At 44.3% G+C, this 14,917-nt stretch overlaps 1 protein-coding gene and 1 non-coding gene across 3 annotated transcripts in view; both read right to left on the bottom strand.

Moving 5' to 3' along the window:
- The window catches only part of NBAS (NBAS subunit of NRZ tethering complex), a 322,741-nt gene that overhangs the window by 42,652 nt on the left and 265,172 nt on the right, over nt 1-14,917 (bottom strand). For both annotated transcript variants that reach the window (XM_044262053.1, XM_044262054.1), the window contains exons 45-47: nt 12,606-12,824; nt 9,348-9,550; nt 7,039-7,128 (exon numbers count right to left, since the gene is read on the bottom strand). In XM_044262053.1, the coding sequence (XP_044117988.1) occupies nt 7,039-7,128; nt 9,348-9,550; nt 12,606-12,824 (512 nt within the window). The remainder of the gene's footprint in view (nt 1-7,038; nt 7,129-9,347; nt 9,551-12,605; nt 12,825-14,917) is intronic.
- On the bottom strand, nt 8,125-8,317 carry LOC122916553. Its single transcript, XR_006386219.1, has one exon. It is a non-coding gene; the product is annotated as a U2 spliceosomal RNA (small nuclear RNA).

The raw sequence follows: 14,917 nt of genomic DNA, 5'->3' as shown, positions 1-14,917 counted from the left end.
GACAAATCAAGGGGGAGAGTATACAGGTATTCTTTTTCCTATGCTTGCAACTTTCCTGTGGGTTTGAAATTTTTGAAGTAAATAGGTGAGAGATAACCAATTATGACTTTCATAATGTGAAAAAACAGAACAGGAAGAAGGAAAATGATTCCATTTATATAGTATTTTATGAAGGCAAGGAGAAGATTTAATGAGCTTAGGAATAAAAAGAGAACATTATTTCTTTATTATAAAAGTTATATAAATGTTTTTAAACAGATAAAGTTATAGAACAGATAAAAGAAAAAAATCACTCATAGTTTCACTGCAAATAGCCATTTTCCACCCTTTTCTCTATAATGAGGTTTTTCTGGGGAGGAGGTTATTATACTGCACAGAGTAACTTACTACACTGTTTTAAAAAAAATTAACCACTAAAGGAGACACACATTCACACAATCGGTTTTGGCCCAAAAGATAAGGAGTCCTCTGAAATAGCTCTATTAGCAGAGAAGACCGGCAGCAGCAATAACAACAAAAATACGCTCACTGAATGATTAATTTGAGAAAAGTGGTGTTCTATAGAACAAGAGGATATTCACAAAAGGAATAGAAGAGAAATGTCAGCCAAACAAAAGCACTTACTGAATCAAAGTAAAAAGACAGATTGTGAGAATATTAATAAGCTAATCCTTGGTAAAAGAATTTTCAGATTCTGTGTGGCATATTCCTACAAAGATAACTCAACCTTGAACTTACATTATTAAGATTCACTAAAAAAGATGGCCAATACAAAAGCACTTTATATAATCATGACACACTACATAAATAAAATTATTATTCTTATTTGGGAATGGGGGAAGGAAAAGACTGCATTCCAACAAAAAAAACCACAGACCACTGTGATTTCGTATAAACATAAATGTCATAGAATTTGAATGCCTGAAGGGAACAGAAGGTCACTTAGTCATATCTTCTACATGGAAGTTACAAACTGGCAGCCGAAGTTTTGTGTTGGTTTGTATGGTATATGCCAATGTTTCAAAATTTAAATTTTTACAGGAAATCAAGATTATTCCAGCTCCTCTATCTCCTCCCCCAGTTTTACTGAGATGGAACTGACATATGGCACTATATAAACTGACGGGGTAGAACATCATGATTTGACTTACATGTACGGTGGAAGGATTCCACAGTAACTTTAGTTAACATCCGTCAGCTCATTTAGATTAAAAAAGAAATGTTTTTCCTTGTGATGAAATCTCTTTGCATCTACTCCCTTAACCACCAGTTCCCCCTGGAAAGCTGGATGAAAAGGACACACTAGCCACTGGCCACTATTTCCTACAGACAAGGCCCACGTGAGAGCGCGTTCCACTCACCCTCCACCCCCTCCTTCTTCTCTGTAAGCCCTGCCCACCTTGCTCATTCCCATCACCTGCCTGGCCTCCGTGGGAAATACATGTGCAAACCCTGATGTGTAAAAGGCTAGGTGAGATGAAGAAGGGAGTGAGGAGGGGCAGCAAGTAAACCTAAGTGAGTGAACAGTGAGAGACCCCAATATTCGTGTTCTACGTAGATCCCACAACTCGGGTCATTGATCCACATGCCACGCACACTTGCCTCACTGCATTCGGAGCTGCGTGGAGGAGACCCTCCCCAGCGTAACAGCTTCTATTATTGGCGCTCGGCCAGGAATTAGAGAACTGCAAATAAACGGGCTCATAACATGCTAATAGCCTTGCTGTAGTGGAAAAAGTGTGACTTCCCACAAATAATTAACATAATCAAATTCTATCAAAAGATAAATTCCTACAAAGGAAATAATTTTGATGTACACACAACTCCAATCTCAAGTCTGAACTTTTTGGCAAACACGAATAACCGCCCTTTCGTGGCTGTTCCCAAACATATGCCAACCCAGAATCTCTTCCTGAGGTTCGTTTATTAGTAAAAGCTTGGGCATATCTTGCTAAAATGAGGCAAAAATGACAGCTATGAAGTCCTCAGTATGGCCTGAGGTGGCCCTGAGAAATACCACAGGACAGTGGACCCACCAGCCTCACTGGTGACCATGGCTCTCAGCAAGGCTCAGGACGACAGCACACAATGCTCGCGCACTGTGGGTGCCTAGGCGACGGCTGATGGTTTATTTTGCCCCACAGAGCATGAAGACTAAGAAGAAATCAGATTCAATTTGCTTTGGTGGGCTTTCTTTCCTTTTTTTCTTTTATTTTCCGAGCTCTAAAAAGACTGTGAAATCCCCAGGTAATACCGAAGAGCTCAATGAAGTCAGAAAGATCTGACGCTGTTCAATATCCAGGAAGCCCTTGCACAGCGGAAGCCAGACTGTGATTAAGCAGCAATTTACACAAACAAACAACAACTTCCAAAATACTCAATAGTTTTGAAGGAAATCTTTCTTCCTTTTTAAACAGTGCACAGAGGAATTCCGCATTAATTGTCTGTTCTCTGAATGGATTTATTTCTGCACATCCTTTTGAGAATCACTAATGTCCTGGTTCACACGGGTTGCTCATTCTTGTTAAGAAGCTGTCTAAAGGTAGAGGAGTGGGGGATGCAGGGGTAGAAGAGGAAAAGAGGCCCTTGCAGAGGGAAGGAAACGCAAAAGGCGGGGAAAAGTGGGGGAAGTGATGCCAAGTCCTTGCTCCTTCAAGTTCAGTCCGAGCACAAAGCAACACTTGGGGGCTGGTTACACAGGCACAATTTCAGGCCCTTCCCAGACCTACTCGAGTAAAATCTGTATCTTAAGAAGACCCCCAGGCAATCCCTGCACACAGTGGCGTCTGAGAAGTCCTGTCCGTTGTGGGCTCTTTAATGAGAGGTGAGAGGAACTGCTGAGCATGTCCTTACCTTAACCTGGGTGAGCCCGGACACACGACGAAACCTGTTTGAGCATCATGTCCTAATCTGAAATGGGGGCAATAACAACACTATAACGGGACTGTTGTGAGGATTAAGTGGGTTCCCGAAAAGCCACTTTGGGGAAGATCTCAGCACTGAGTCATCGACGTTCATTACTTTTTTGTTTTTAAATGCATGATGATCTTTTCTTAGTTCTAGGTTTAAATATATTGTTCTAGAAAATTGTTTTAGCTACTAATGTTTTTAAGCCCATTTTTCTTAAGTAATCTAATCAACCAATTCTTAACCCAACCAGGAAATTTATATTCTTAAAATATGTTAGAGACATACATAAAACAGGAGTGAAAGTACACTTATAAAATTCAATGTATGTGCCTAAGCCTCTCAATAATTAATTAACTTAATCTCATCTTTAACTGTAGATGCTACAAAAGATCTTTGACACTATTTCAAATCCTTACAATACTTAGCCCTGATGTCTGGAGGCAAGAATTGGTTCTGCTGGAAAAGAAGTCTGTCTGTCCAGACACGCCCCAGGTGGCCTGTCTGGGTGCCGTAGATGCATGAGGCCAACATTTAGCACAGGTGGAAGAGGAGGGACACGGGGCTTTGTGAATGAAGCGGAAGCTATAGTTCAAAGGCGAATCAGACTTGTATCAATACAAAAGGTCAAAAAAGGACATGCTGATGATGATATAAATTGTCTAAAAATTAGCCACAAAACCAAACACTTGGCGATAGCCATGAATACACACATGCAAATTCGGACTTTTCTGTGCAGTCTACGTGCCAGGAACGTTGTGGGTTGGTGTGGGCCTCGCCTCAGAGCACCGTGATTGCGTGAGAGCGGAGAGCATGCATGAAGAGAGGGGATTCACTCTGCAAACAGATGCCACAGAGGGCAGTGCACAGTCAAGTTTCAGGGCGAGGACTGAGGGAGGCAGCGTATGGCCTGAGGGCAAGGGGGACACACAGGTCTGGCTGGCCTCCTGGGCGTGAGGCGGCAATATCAGGCCACATAATGAATGACCAAGAGGGTTACCCTTGGTAACCTTAACCCTTCCCGAGAGGGAGCTACCTGGAAAGCAAAGTGTCTCCCCTATGAGATCTGCCAGGCAGAGTTTGGGAAGAGAAATCGAGGCCAAGGATTTAGGCTTAACTGTGTGGATTCAAAAAACAGTTGCCAGAAATGAAAGTTATAACTTCACTTTTCTTCCTTCATTTTTTTTTTAAGCAAAAAAAAAAAAAAAAAATGTTCACTGAAGTTTTCCTGTTAAGAAGACTTTGTTATGCTGTGTCTCTGAAATAAAAAGTAAGATCTTGCTCTGTTTCTCCATTTCCCAATGTCTTCCTCTTTGGAAATCAAACCTTTTTTTTTTTTTTTTAAGATTTTATTTATTTATTTGACAGACAGAAATCACAAGTAGGCACAGAGGCAGGCAGAGAGAGAGGAGGAAGCAGGCTCCCCGCGGAGCAGAGAGCCCGATGTGGGGTTCGATCCCAGGACCCTGGGGTCATGACCTGAGTTGAGGGCAGAGGCTTTAACCCACTGAGCCACCCAGGTACCCCTGGAAATCAAAGCTTTAAAAAAAGGAGTCTGTATGTGAGAAACCCAAGTTGGATTCCCCTATGTTTTCTGGCTGGAAATTCACTAAGAAGAATACTGCCTTTTAATCTAGTAGCCATGTCCCCACTGGAGGGGGCTCACTGCCAGTTCTGATTGTATCATCCCGTGGCTGGACAGCAGTCACCGGGCGCGGCAGAGGCTGGACCAGAACGGAGACACTGGACGCACGACCAGAGCGGGGCAGAGGGTGTCCCGTGCAGCGTCTCCGCCTGCTCCCTCCCTGCTGTATGCGCACGCGCAGGCCGCCTCCTCCGCCTGGGGTACCATTCCCCGGCTCCTCCTCCTCCCTGACTCCCATTTCATGGACCAGAACCAATGTCGCCCCTTGGGTATCCTACCTTGACTTCCCCAGACCGAATAAACCGCCCCATCCACCTTGCTCCCTGTGCGGCACTCAGCCGCGGTCCTATGGCAACTAGAGTTCAGGGAAGGCTCATCTCCCCGCGAGCCTCTGAGCATCTCAGGGGCCACGCTGTCTCCTCCCCGTATCTAACTCCTCATGACGCAGCACAGGGGTATGACACACAGTGAACGCAGAGATCATTTTGTTCCACTTTCAAATAAAAGGTGTAAAACAGCTTCGTTATACTTTGAGACCCCAAAGCCAAGGGGTTTAGAACAACAGAGAAGGCTGAGTGTGTAGAGGGCTGACTGCAATGCTTTCCCAGATGCACCTATATGGCTTATCCTCTTTTCCTCCACTCAAGCCTCAGGCATAAAGCAAAACATGGAAATGTCCTGTACAGGCATCTGAGTGCTAAATTAGGACTCAGAGCCTGGCCAGGATCCTGGTTCCATTCCCCCAGCCTATGACCCGGGGCAAGGCCTCCTGGAAAATGGCAACAACACACGCAGCCATCAGAAATAATCACGAGGAAATCTACAAAGACAAATGGGAAGAATTACAGTAGCAAGTGAATAAAAGAAGAATATGAATTTTGGTTGAAGCTATATAAAAACATGTGTACCTACACCATAACTAAAGGTAATATGCAAATGAAAACAAGTACATTACTGAACGAACTATGAAGCATTTCCCCAAATATTTCTTCATTATTATTATATCATATTTCCTATTAAAAAAAAGAAAACAGGGGTGCCTGGCTGGCTCAATTGGTAGAGCAGGTGACTCTTCATCTTGGGTTCATGAGTTCAAGTCCTAATTGCGTGTAGAGACTATTTGAAAAAAATACAATAAAATAAGAAAATTGGGTTGAGGCCTTACAGGGACGACATGGACATCAGACACGTGAAAGATGTCATAAACTTTGGCAAGTATGTAACCACAACTTGCAGTTGCTGTTCTTCTTATCACTATTACTGCACCTGAATGAAAAATTCTTTCTAAAAATGGCATTAGACTACAACAGCTAAACTATGGAAAGAACCCAGATGTCCATCGACAGATGAATGGATAAAGAAGATGTGGTAGACTATATACAATGGAATATTATGCAGCCATCAAAAATGAAATCCTGCTATTTGCAAAGATGTGGATGGAACTACAGGGTATTATGCTGAGTGAAATGAACCAATCAGAGAAAGACAATTATCATATGATCTCAGTGATATGCAGAATTTAAGAAACAAGGCAGAGGATTATAGGGGAAGAGAGGAAGAAATCAAACAAGACAAAACCAGAGGGAGACAACCCATAACAGACTCTTAATCTTAGGAAACAAACTGAGGGTTGCTGGAGAGGAGGGGGTGGGGATATGGGGCAGCTGGGGGACGGGCACTGGGCATGTGGTGTGGTGGCGCTGGGTACTGTGTAAGACTGATGAATCACAGACCTGCACCCCTGAGACAAATGATAAATTATATGTGAATTAATTGAATTTAAGCTTTAAAAAAATGGCATTAGAGACACATACCTTTCTAGACTTATAAAGCCTGTATACTCATACTCCTGGGGCAAGGCAGACCTAACGGATATAAAGCTTTTTTAAAAAAATAATATAGGGCGCCTGGGTGGCTCAGTGAGTTAAGCCGCTGCCTTCGGCTCAGGTCATGATCTCAGGGTCCTGGGATCGAGTTCCGCATCGGGCTCTCTGCTCAGCAGGGAGCCTGCTTCCCTCTCTCTCTCTCTCTCTGCCTGCCTCTCCATCTACTTGTGATTTCTGTCAAATAAATAAATAAAATCTTAAAAAAATAAAAAATAAAAAAAATAATATAGTCCAGAAAGTTTCCTTCAAAAGTCCAGCTAACCTCCTAGAGATGTGAATCCCTTCTCTCCCAAGAAGCTCAAAGCAGTTCCCCCTCCCAACTGCGTGCGGTAGGACAGGGGCGGAGACCATGCTCTCCCCCTCAAGCAAGGCTCTAGGGAGAAGGGGGTGTCCCGCTAGAGCTGACGGGGTAAGAGGACAGCTGGAGAAACCACGACTCCAGAGGCAGACTCCTTAGTTAGGCAGAAAGTCCTCAGTTCTTCCTTCAAAACCACCTAGAAAGGTTCTTGGTCTTGTCGGTGTCATGAACAGTGATATTAAAAGGAGTCCTGAGATTCTGAGGGGTGCCATGAGGTGACACACACGGGGAGCTAGGCTTACCCCTGGTCCACACTGGCATGGACGGCTGCCACGACACCTTCCAGGACCTGGAGGGGGTCCCCCGAGCCACCGAGGTCAGCATTGCATCCACTGTGAAGGGAGAGAGACAGAACCAATTCAGAAGAGGGCTCAGCCTCGGGGAGCAACGTGGCGTTCACACCCAGAGGCTCCCAGCTGGATTCCGGCAGAGGACGCTGCTGGCTCCGAGCCACGCCGGGTGTATGCGGTCTGTGAGTGCTAAAGATACAGAGATGAAACATGTTCTGCCCTTGAGGAGCTCCTGGTCGAATACATGCTCCCTTTCCTAGCAAGAAAATAAAATCTACTTGCCTCCTGTCATTTAAAAAACACTCAATGGTCATTCAAAGTTATTTTGAAGCGTTAAATATATCATCATCTAAATTCTCCAGATAGACTTAAAAAAAAGCAAAAAAAATCCAAAAAACCTAGTATTTACGTGGTACTTACCAGGTGCAAGTGCTTTCCATACATTCTACCATTTAGTGCCCAGCAGTCTATGAGATAGGTGCTATTATCATGCCCATTTTACAAATGTGTATGTCTAGGATGCCACTGAATTTTGACAAAGCAATAGAAGAAAAGAAGTTTTAGTGAATAATTTAAGTAATAGGATTGAAATCAACTGCTGGATTCAGTGTGTTACGTGCCTTTGTTGTTCTAGGCCTACTCAATTGTACTAACTTTCTAGAAGGTAAACGTTATGGATGCCATCAATAGCAATTTCTTTTCCTTTGAAAAGGAGGTAGCTGAAGTCCTGAAGCTCCCTTGGCTCCCACTGCAGAAAGATTTAATTCACATTTATTGAATGTCTTCTGTGTGCTCAGCGTAACATTTATAAGAGAAGAGCTGTCTTTACAGAACTGGGCGCAGGGAAAGAGAGAGAAGTATAATTTATGTCAGGATTTTATGACTGTAAAAATATCATATCATATTTTAATTATTCATGACAATGTGTAATTTTTAAGGAAATAAACTAAATTCATCAAAGCACTAAGTTTTCAAAATGTTTGTTTTGGGGAGGTTCATCGAAATCTTTTTTTTTTTTTTTTTTCACCATTTTCATGGGGAAGGTGCACCGTTCCTGGATGTACTGCAATACCAGGTCGATGCGTGGAGTGGACGGAGCAAGCTCCTATTCCATCTCCCTGCTCCAAAAATCCATTTAATATATTGTCCTCGGATAGAGGACGTATCAGATATTAAACTGATAAGAACAGATACTACACTTGATTTTAAGAAACAATCAGAAGATAGCTATGGATCAAAAGATGCAAAATACGGCTACCCAGTGTCTGTCGTCGCCCGAGGGAGGCGAGCAGGGCCTCTCACAGTCGCTGCCACCACCAAAACACAATAAGCTAATAACAGAACAAAGCTTTATTAATTTGACGTTTTTTATTTCTTAAAAAATGTTATGATATTTTATTTCTCGTCTCTTTCTCTCTCTCTCTCTCAAATTACCAGATAGCGCAGATCATTAAGGTGAAAACTGTATGAGGCTGGGGTAATTAAACTGATAAAGGCTCATTTGATTTCAGTTCGGCTGTGGAAAACTGACATGCATTTAATCAAAAAGTTCCTCAAGAGCAATGCAGAATTACAAAGAAGGCTTAAAAGGAGAATACATTAAACACAACCGAATCTTTCAGCCTAATTGCATTATTCACAGAAAGCATCTCATGCCTCCTTCTCTTCCGAGTTTACCTTTCCCTCTTCCCCAGCACCCCGGATGCGTTCCCACAAAGTCACGGGCGCACTGACACAGCCAGCTTCGCAACTGCTGGTTTCATGCCATTAACTGCAGGTAAATAAAACTCGGAGACACTTAGCAGATGTCTAACTCCTTCAGTCTGTGGTAAGCCTTGCCTTGTGGACCTCAGGGGGAGCTTCTGGGAACCATTTTGCAGCCTCTGCAAAAGCGGGGGAAGTAGAAAAGGCAAGAGGCCAACATCCACCTGGGTTCCCAAGATGGCCTGACATTCAGCTACTCCTGCACGGGCCATGTTGGCCTTTCCCTATTCCAAGAATTAGCTGGGGCTGGAGGAGAAGTGGGGCGAGACAGAAGTTCGTTTTAGGGCGCGTTACACGCAACGCCAGTGGTGAAGCATTTTCATGGTTCTCCATTCTCAAGATCTCTTAAGACCCAAGAGTCTGAGAGATCTCACAATCGTCTCTCGCTTTTATAACGTACTTCATTGTTTATAAAATGCTTCTACACACATGGAATTTCTTCTTCGTTACTGTGAAATGAGCGCTACGCCTGGCAAACCATCACCCCTGTAGCTTACCTCAACGCGGACACGATCTTCCCTACTGCGCTCTGCACCACGTCCTTGGGCGAGATGTCCAGAGGGCCCACGGCCACCTGCAGCAGCTGCTCAATCATTCTGAGAGGCAGACCATCTAGACACATGGCCACAGCTTGGTCATGAACTTTCCCTCTCTCTGACCGGGACAGGTCATAGAGGTCGCCATACTTGCGCAGCACTTCCTGCAAAGACACGGCATGCGACACCTGAGAATCAAACAGGAACCCAGTGGGTCTACATCACACAGTAAAAGCACGTTTAGAAGATTCTCCAACCTGCACTGAAGAAAGGCAGTGGTTAGTAAGAACCTGGGCTCCAGGGACACCAGGCTTGAGGACAGATCCTTGCTTCAGCCTGTAGTGTGGTGTGTAGTCTGTGGGCCTTCCGTGGCTGCAGAATGAGGGTGAGGACAGAGATTCTTGCGAGTAGGGGTGTCGTGAACATTAAATGAGAGAATACAGAAGTCAGGCCTCCAGCACAACGTCAAGTCCAAAGTAAAGCTTGTGAAGTGTTAGTTTCTGTCATTGTGACCGGGCTATAACCACACGACAGCTCAGACCCACGAGCGTCTATTGTGCAAACCCAGGTGGTACACGTGTGTCACCTGGCTGAACGCTCCTAATAACCCTGCGAGGAGTTTTAATTAGCTCCATTTTACTGAAAAGTAAACTGGAAACCAAAGATGTACGGTAACATGCCCAAAGTCACACATCCAGCAATTCAGGGAATGGGGGTCAGAATCCGAAAGACTCCATCTCCCCGCCCCTGGGCCACACCGCCCGCTCCTCTGATAATGTCTGTAAGAACGAATGTGACAACAAATAATGTGTGAAAACAGGCCACGAGCTACTGGTTTTCATCACAGCAAACATGGTCACTCAGTGTTAAGAATGCTTTCCAGGGTGTGTGTAGTTTCTCAAGTTATCCTGAAGATGCTCTCTAGTCTTTCAGACCCACCGTGTAAAATCCAAACATTTAACTGGATAGCTGATGGTATTAAAGAATTGCTGTTGGGGCGCCTGAGTGGCTCAGTCGTTAGGTGTCTGCCTTCAGCTCAGGTCCTGATCCCAGGATCCTGGGATCGAGCCCCGCACTGGGCTCCCAGCTCGGCGGGAGGCCTGCTTCTCCCTCTCCCACTTTCCCTGCTTGTGTTCCCTCTCTTGCTGTGACTCTCTCTGACAGATAAATAAAATCTTTAAAAAAAAAAAAAAAAAGAATTGCCGTTAATTTTTTTTATCGTGATCATGTTGTCGTGGTGTGTTTCCACGTATCCTCTAGAAAGAGATGTGCAAGTATTTATGGATAAAGTAAAACAATAAACAGGATTTTCTTTAAAATTATCCACGGGGGCGGCGTTAGGGTAGGTGGGAGTGTGCATGAACAGAGGTCACGTTGTCATCTCTGCTGAAGCTGGGAGTTGGGCACAGGACATTTCATTTTACTCTTCTCTCTGCTGTGAAACTTCTAACAGAAGAAGGTGCCCGTGCGTGCAACGGAGCAGCGGCTCGCGACCGTCCTGAGCAGGAGGGACCTGGGCCTACACGGGACAAAGGCCTCTAGTTAAGACTACACTAAACCTAGGGCCCAGGGGAATCTTCTTTCACTGGTATACAACAAAAAAGAGGTTAAAATTAAGGCCTGACCGTAAAAGGGACAAATGTATGAGGCTGAAAGTGATCTCCACTGTTTGCTATGAAAAGCGCCCGAATAAAAGCACAACAGGTCCACAGGAGTCTGCGGTCTCGGCCCATCCGTGGTCTGACGGAAGGGCATTTACAAGCCACTGGTAGCTTTAAATCACAGCCTCGGTGAAACCAACAGCTGTTTCTGTTGATGATCCCCTTGGCCTCATATCCATTCTTCCAGTCACTCAAAGACAATACTCGTTCCAAGGAGAGGAATGACAATTCTCCAGATTTGAGCACAGTATATTTAATTTAAAAAATAAGATAAGTATTTAATTTTTTATACTAATAAGTATAATCACGTTGACTTGAAGAATTCCAATTTTACCCCAGTTCTCATAATTACGGATTATAGCACCGTACATGTCAGTAGGATAAAATCCGGGTTGGTGAAGCCAGTCTGTTCCCTGCAAAGCCTTTTCTACTGCTTGTACATCATTTAATGTGATTCATTAGACAGGCTAAAAGCACTGAAAAACACAAAATGAAATAAAACTGCTATCAAACTTTTGAATTCTCCCCATCATCTTTTCCATGAAGGCTTGGCATTTATGAGTCTCATACAAATTTTGAAGCCTTCCATTTGTTCATTATCTGAACTGCTCTCCACTGACCCATCTTTCTATCAGGAATAGTTCTTTACAAGCCAAGAATACAATTCAATCAATATGTATGGTTTGAGAAAAAGAAAAGGGAGATTAGTGGCCACTTATGGTTTCATTTACCATCCACATTAAAGGGGCAAATGCAAAATTACTTAGACATCTAAACACTGTTTTCACCTATATGAAACCACTTACGGATGGATCTGTCAGCTTCTCAGTTATGGAGAAGAAGAGCTAAAACTCTCTTGGCTGCGACAGTACAGAGGAAAAGCTACAAAGGTTACAGAGGGTTTCCCTGAGCTGTTCTAACACACTGGGCCTCCCGTCCGCTCACGGGCAGTGGCTCCCCACTCTCCTGAGAGCATTTTCTGAGACACCATGAGGGTTGCAACTGGAAACCAAGTAGGGAAAATTTTACTAGCCAAAAAAATTCTTATCAATAATAAAATGACATTGGGAATAAGACATTTAAAAAAAAAATGAGTGCATATGACTCAAAAAAAAACCTGTTGAAGCAATGACAGAGGGAAAAAAAAATCTATCATTTTTCAGTTGAGAGAGCAAAACGCCTACCAGCTTGTCGGGCTTGCAAACCACTGTCCTGATGGTTTCTCAGCTTCAGTGATTGCTCCCTCCCCCAGGCACCCACCCTGGGTTCAACTCCAGGGACTCCCCCCGCCCCATCACCTTCCCACCTCCGCCCTGCCAGAGACTAAATCCCCTAAGTGGCCTCAAATCCTTTCCAAAGAAGTGAAAACTGATAGAACAAGACACAACAAGACAGATGGAAAAAGCTAAAAGACAAAGGGCTGAGGACCATCTTCAAAGACATCTGCAAGACTGCAGACCCTAGCAAAACCACTACCATGGCCTGCACGGAGAACGGAGAGCGTGTGCTTGTGTTCTCGGAGCGAGCGAGCGCGGGGGCCGAGTTCTCACTTCATTACCTGCTCACTCGTCTTCAGAGAAACAAGGAAGCTGTGGGTGAGGGTTTCCAGGTGAGCGAGCGATTTCTCCAGATGATGCAGGGCGTCTGCGTAGGTCAGTTTCGAGTCCCTGGCTTCCTGCATGTCGTCTTCCGAATTTCTTTTCCGCGGCTTCTCAATAAAATGTTTGACTATCTGAACGGCCTTCTCGGTCATCTCCTTCCGTGCTTGCACAGACAGCTGCAACACAGAAAGGGACCGGACCAGTGAGATAAGCCAGCCGCATGCTAGCAGAGACGGCGTGTCTCGTGAGACAGTAGAGAGGCAGAGGGAACCGAAGTGGAAGGTTAGCAGACGACTTGAACCAGCGAACAGGCTTATGTGATATTAGCTTTCCTTCGCTGAGGAAAACAACAACATGAGGGAGCAGAGGCGCTATTAAATTAGTAAATACAGATTTTTTTTTTTAATGCTAAGCTAATATGCAAAAGTAGGTGGTGACAGGAGGAAACTAGCATTCAAACAGAGTACTGGTTACAGTGAAGAAAGGAGCAGCCATTTCTACAACCACAATGACCAGTGCTGATAATTTATTATAAGGAAAAAAAAATAGTATAGGCATGAAGATTTTAACTGGAAGAAGACTATAAAATGAAAACTCAAAAGCAATCTGATTGCCTGATAATAAAAGAAATGGTAACTAACTTACGATCAATTACTAGATACAACATAATGCCATCATTAAAATTAGAATTATGAAACCAGTATAGCAATTTGGAAAGTGCTTATCATAAAATGTTAAATTTTAGGAATCAGAAATCATAAAATGGTATATGCCATGCTTATATTAAAGTCCAAGCTAACCCTGTGTGTACAGTTGAACACAAATACACACACACACACACACATACACACTAGTGACTTAATGTTGATGTGTTGGGATTATGAGCAATTTTGTTCTCAACTTTCCAAATTTTCTAAAATAATGTCATATTCATTTCTTTACCTACCAAGTATTTATTGAATTCTGATATGTGACAGTCATTTTGTTATGGATACAGGAGTCATATTTTTCTAATATTATTAAAAATATTGGCCTCACGACTAAATGTAATCCGTCTTGACGGAGGCACCACACACCCGGGAGCCATGTTGGGCCTTTTCAGGCCCCACTGATTTGTGCTGCTTTGGATCCTAGATTTAGGGTCATGTCCACCACTCAAGCACATTTTTACTACAGCCTTCAAAGGGTGTTGTGTTAATTCAAATAAATAAAATAAAAACAGAGTCCCAGGACAAAATCTTCACTATTATTTCTTAAAAATCAGTTACTGTGTGTCTCTGGTTCTTCTGAATAGTGCCATGGGCATCACAACATGGCGTCGGTGGCCGTGCCACAAGGCCGGCCCCTCCCAACCTCGCATTTCCCACCGGCTCCAAGTCACTCTATCAGAATTCATGTTGTATAACGCAGATGGCTGACATTTTCTTCACCCCATATTCATATGGGTAAAAAGTGACTTTAGGAAAGTACGATTTCCACTGAACTGTAACTAAGCGTGTGCCCTGTAAATGCAGCTTCCAGTAAGCTCTGTAGCCAGATTGCTACCTCCAAGCACTCGTGACATACAACAAAATCAGAAGCCCCCACTGACGGGCAAGCATCCCTCACAATTTTCTCTTCCCTCACATATACTGTGAACTCTCTTCTGTGGTGGAGAAATAGAAGATAATAGAACTTGCAGAGTTGGACAGCCCTCCTGACTTTGCCCATCACGTGGATGGAAAGACTGAGCCCCAGGGAGGTTTTGGGATATGCTGGGGGTCCTGAAGTGAGTGACAAGAGTAAAAGCCAGCCCCAGTGCCTTGGTTGCCTTCTCCCCGCACATCACACAGCTCCGACTTCACCGCGTCCCCCTCCTCACAGGCTCTGACAGAGAGGATGGGTACACGCTGGCTGGATGCTCCACAGGAGCGAAGACAAATAAGAACATGGTGGAACAAACCCTTTCTTTCTATTCACTCATATTTGTCTCCTCAAGAAAGCCAGGTTTGGGGACGATTTGGCTACACCAGCTGCTCAAATGTCTTCTCTCCCAGCTGACCGAGGGGTGTGGAAGACTTTCAACCACGGACCAGCAAGAGAGCAGGGACAGGGCGGGCAATTCACACGTCCAGGGAGCAGCGTCCTGGGAGAAACGGGTGGTCTCTGTGTCCCGGGAAGGTCCAGATGCGATCGTGGCTGTCAAAGGTTTACTGTGCCATTGTCAGCCACTCCGGAGCTGCCGGTGAGGAGGAAGAGCACTCGCCCTGCTTCCCGTTCACTGCTGGGG

This window comes from Neovison vison, chromosome 8, assembly GCF_020171115.1.
Source record: "Neovison vison isolate M4711 chromosome 8, ASM_NN_V1, whole genome shotgun sequence".
NCBI classification, from domain to species: Eukaryota; Metazoa; Chordata; class Mammalia; order Carnivora; family Mustelidae; genus Neogale; species Neogale vison.
Note: the sequence above shows the minus strand (reverse complement) of the source record. Positions and strands in the feature narration are given on the sequence as shown.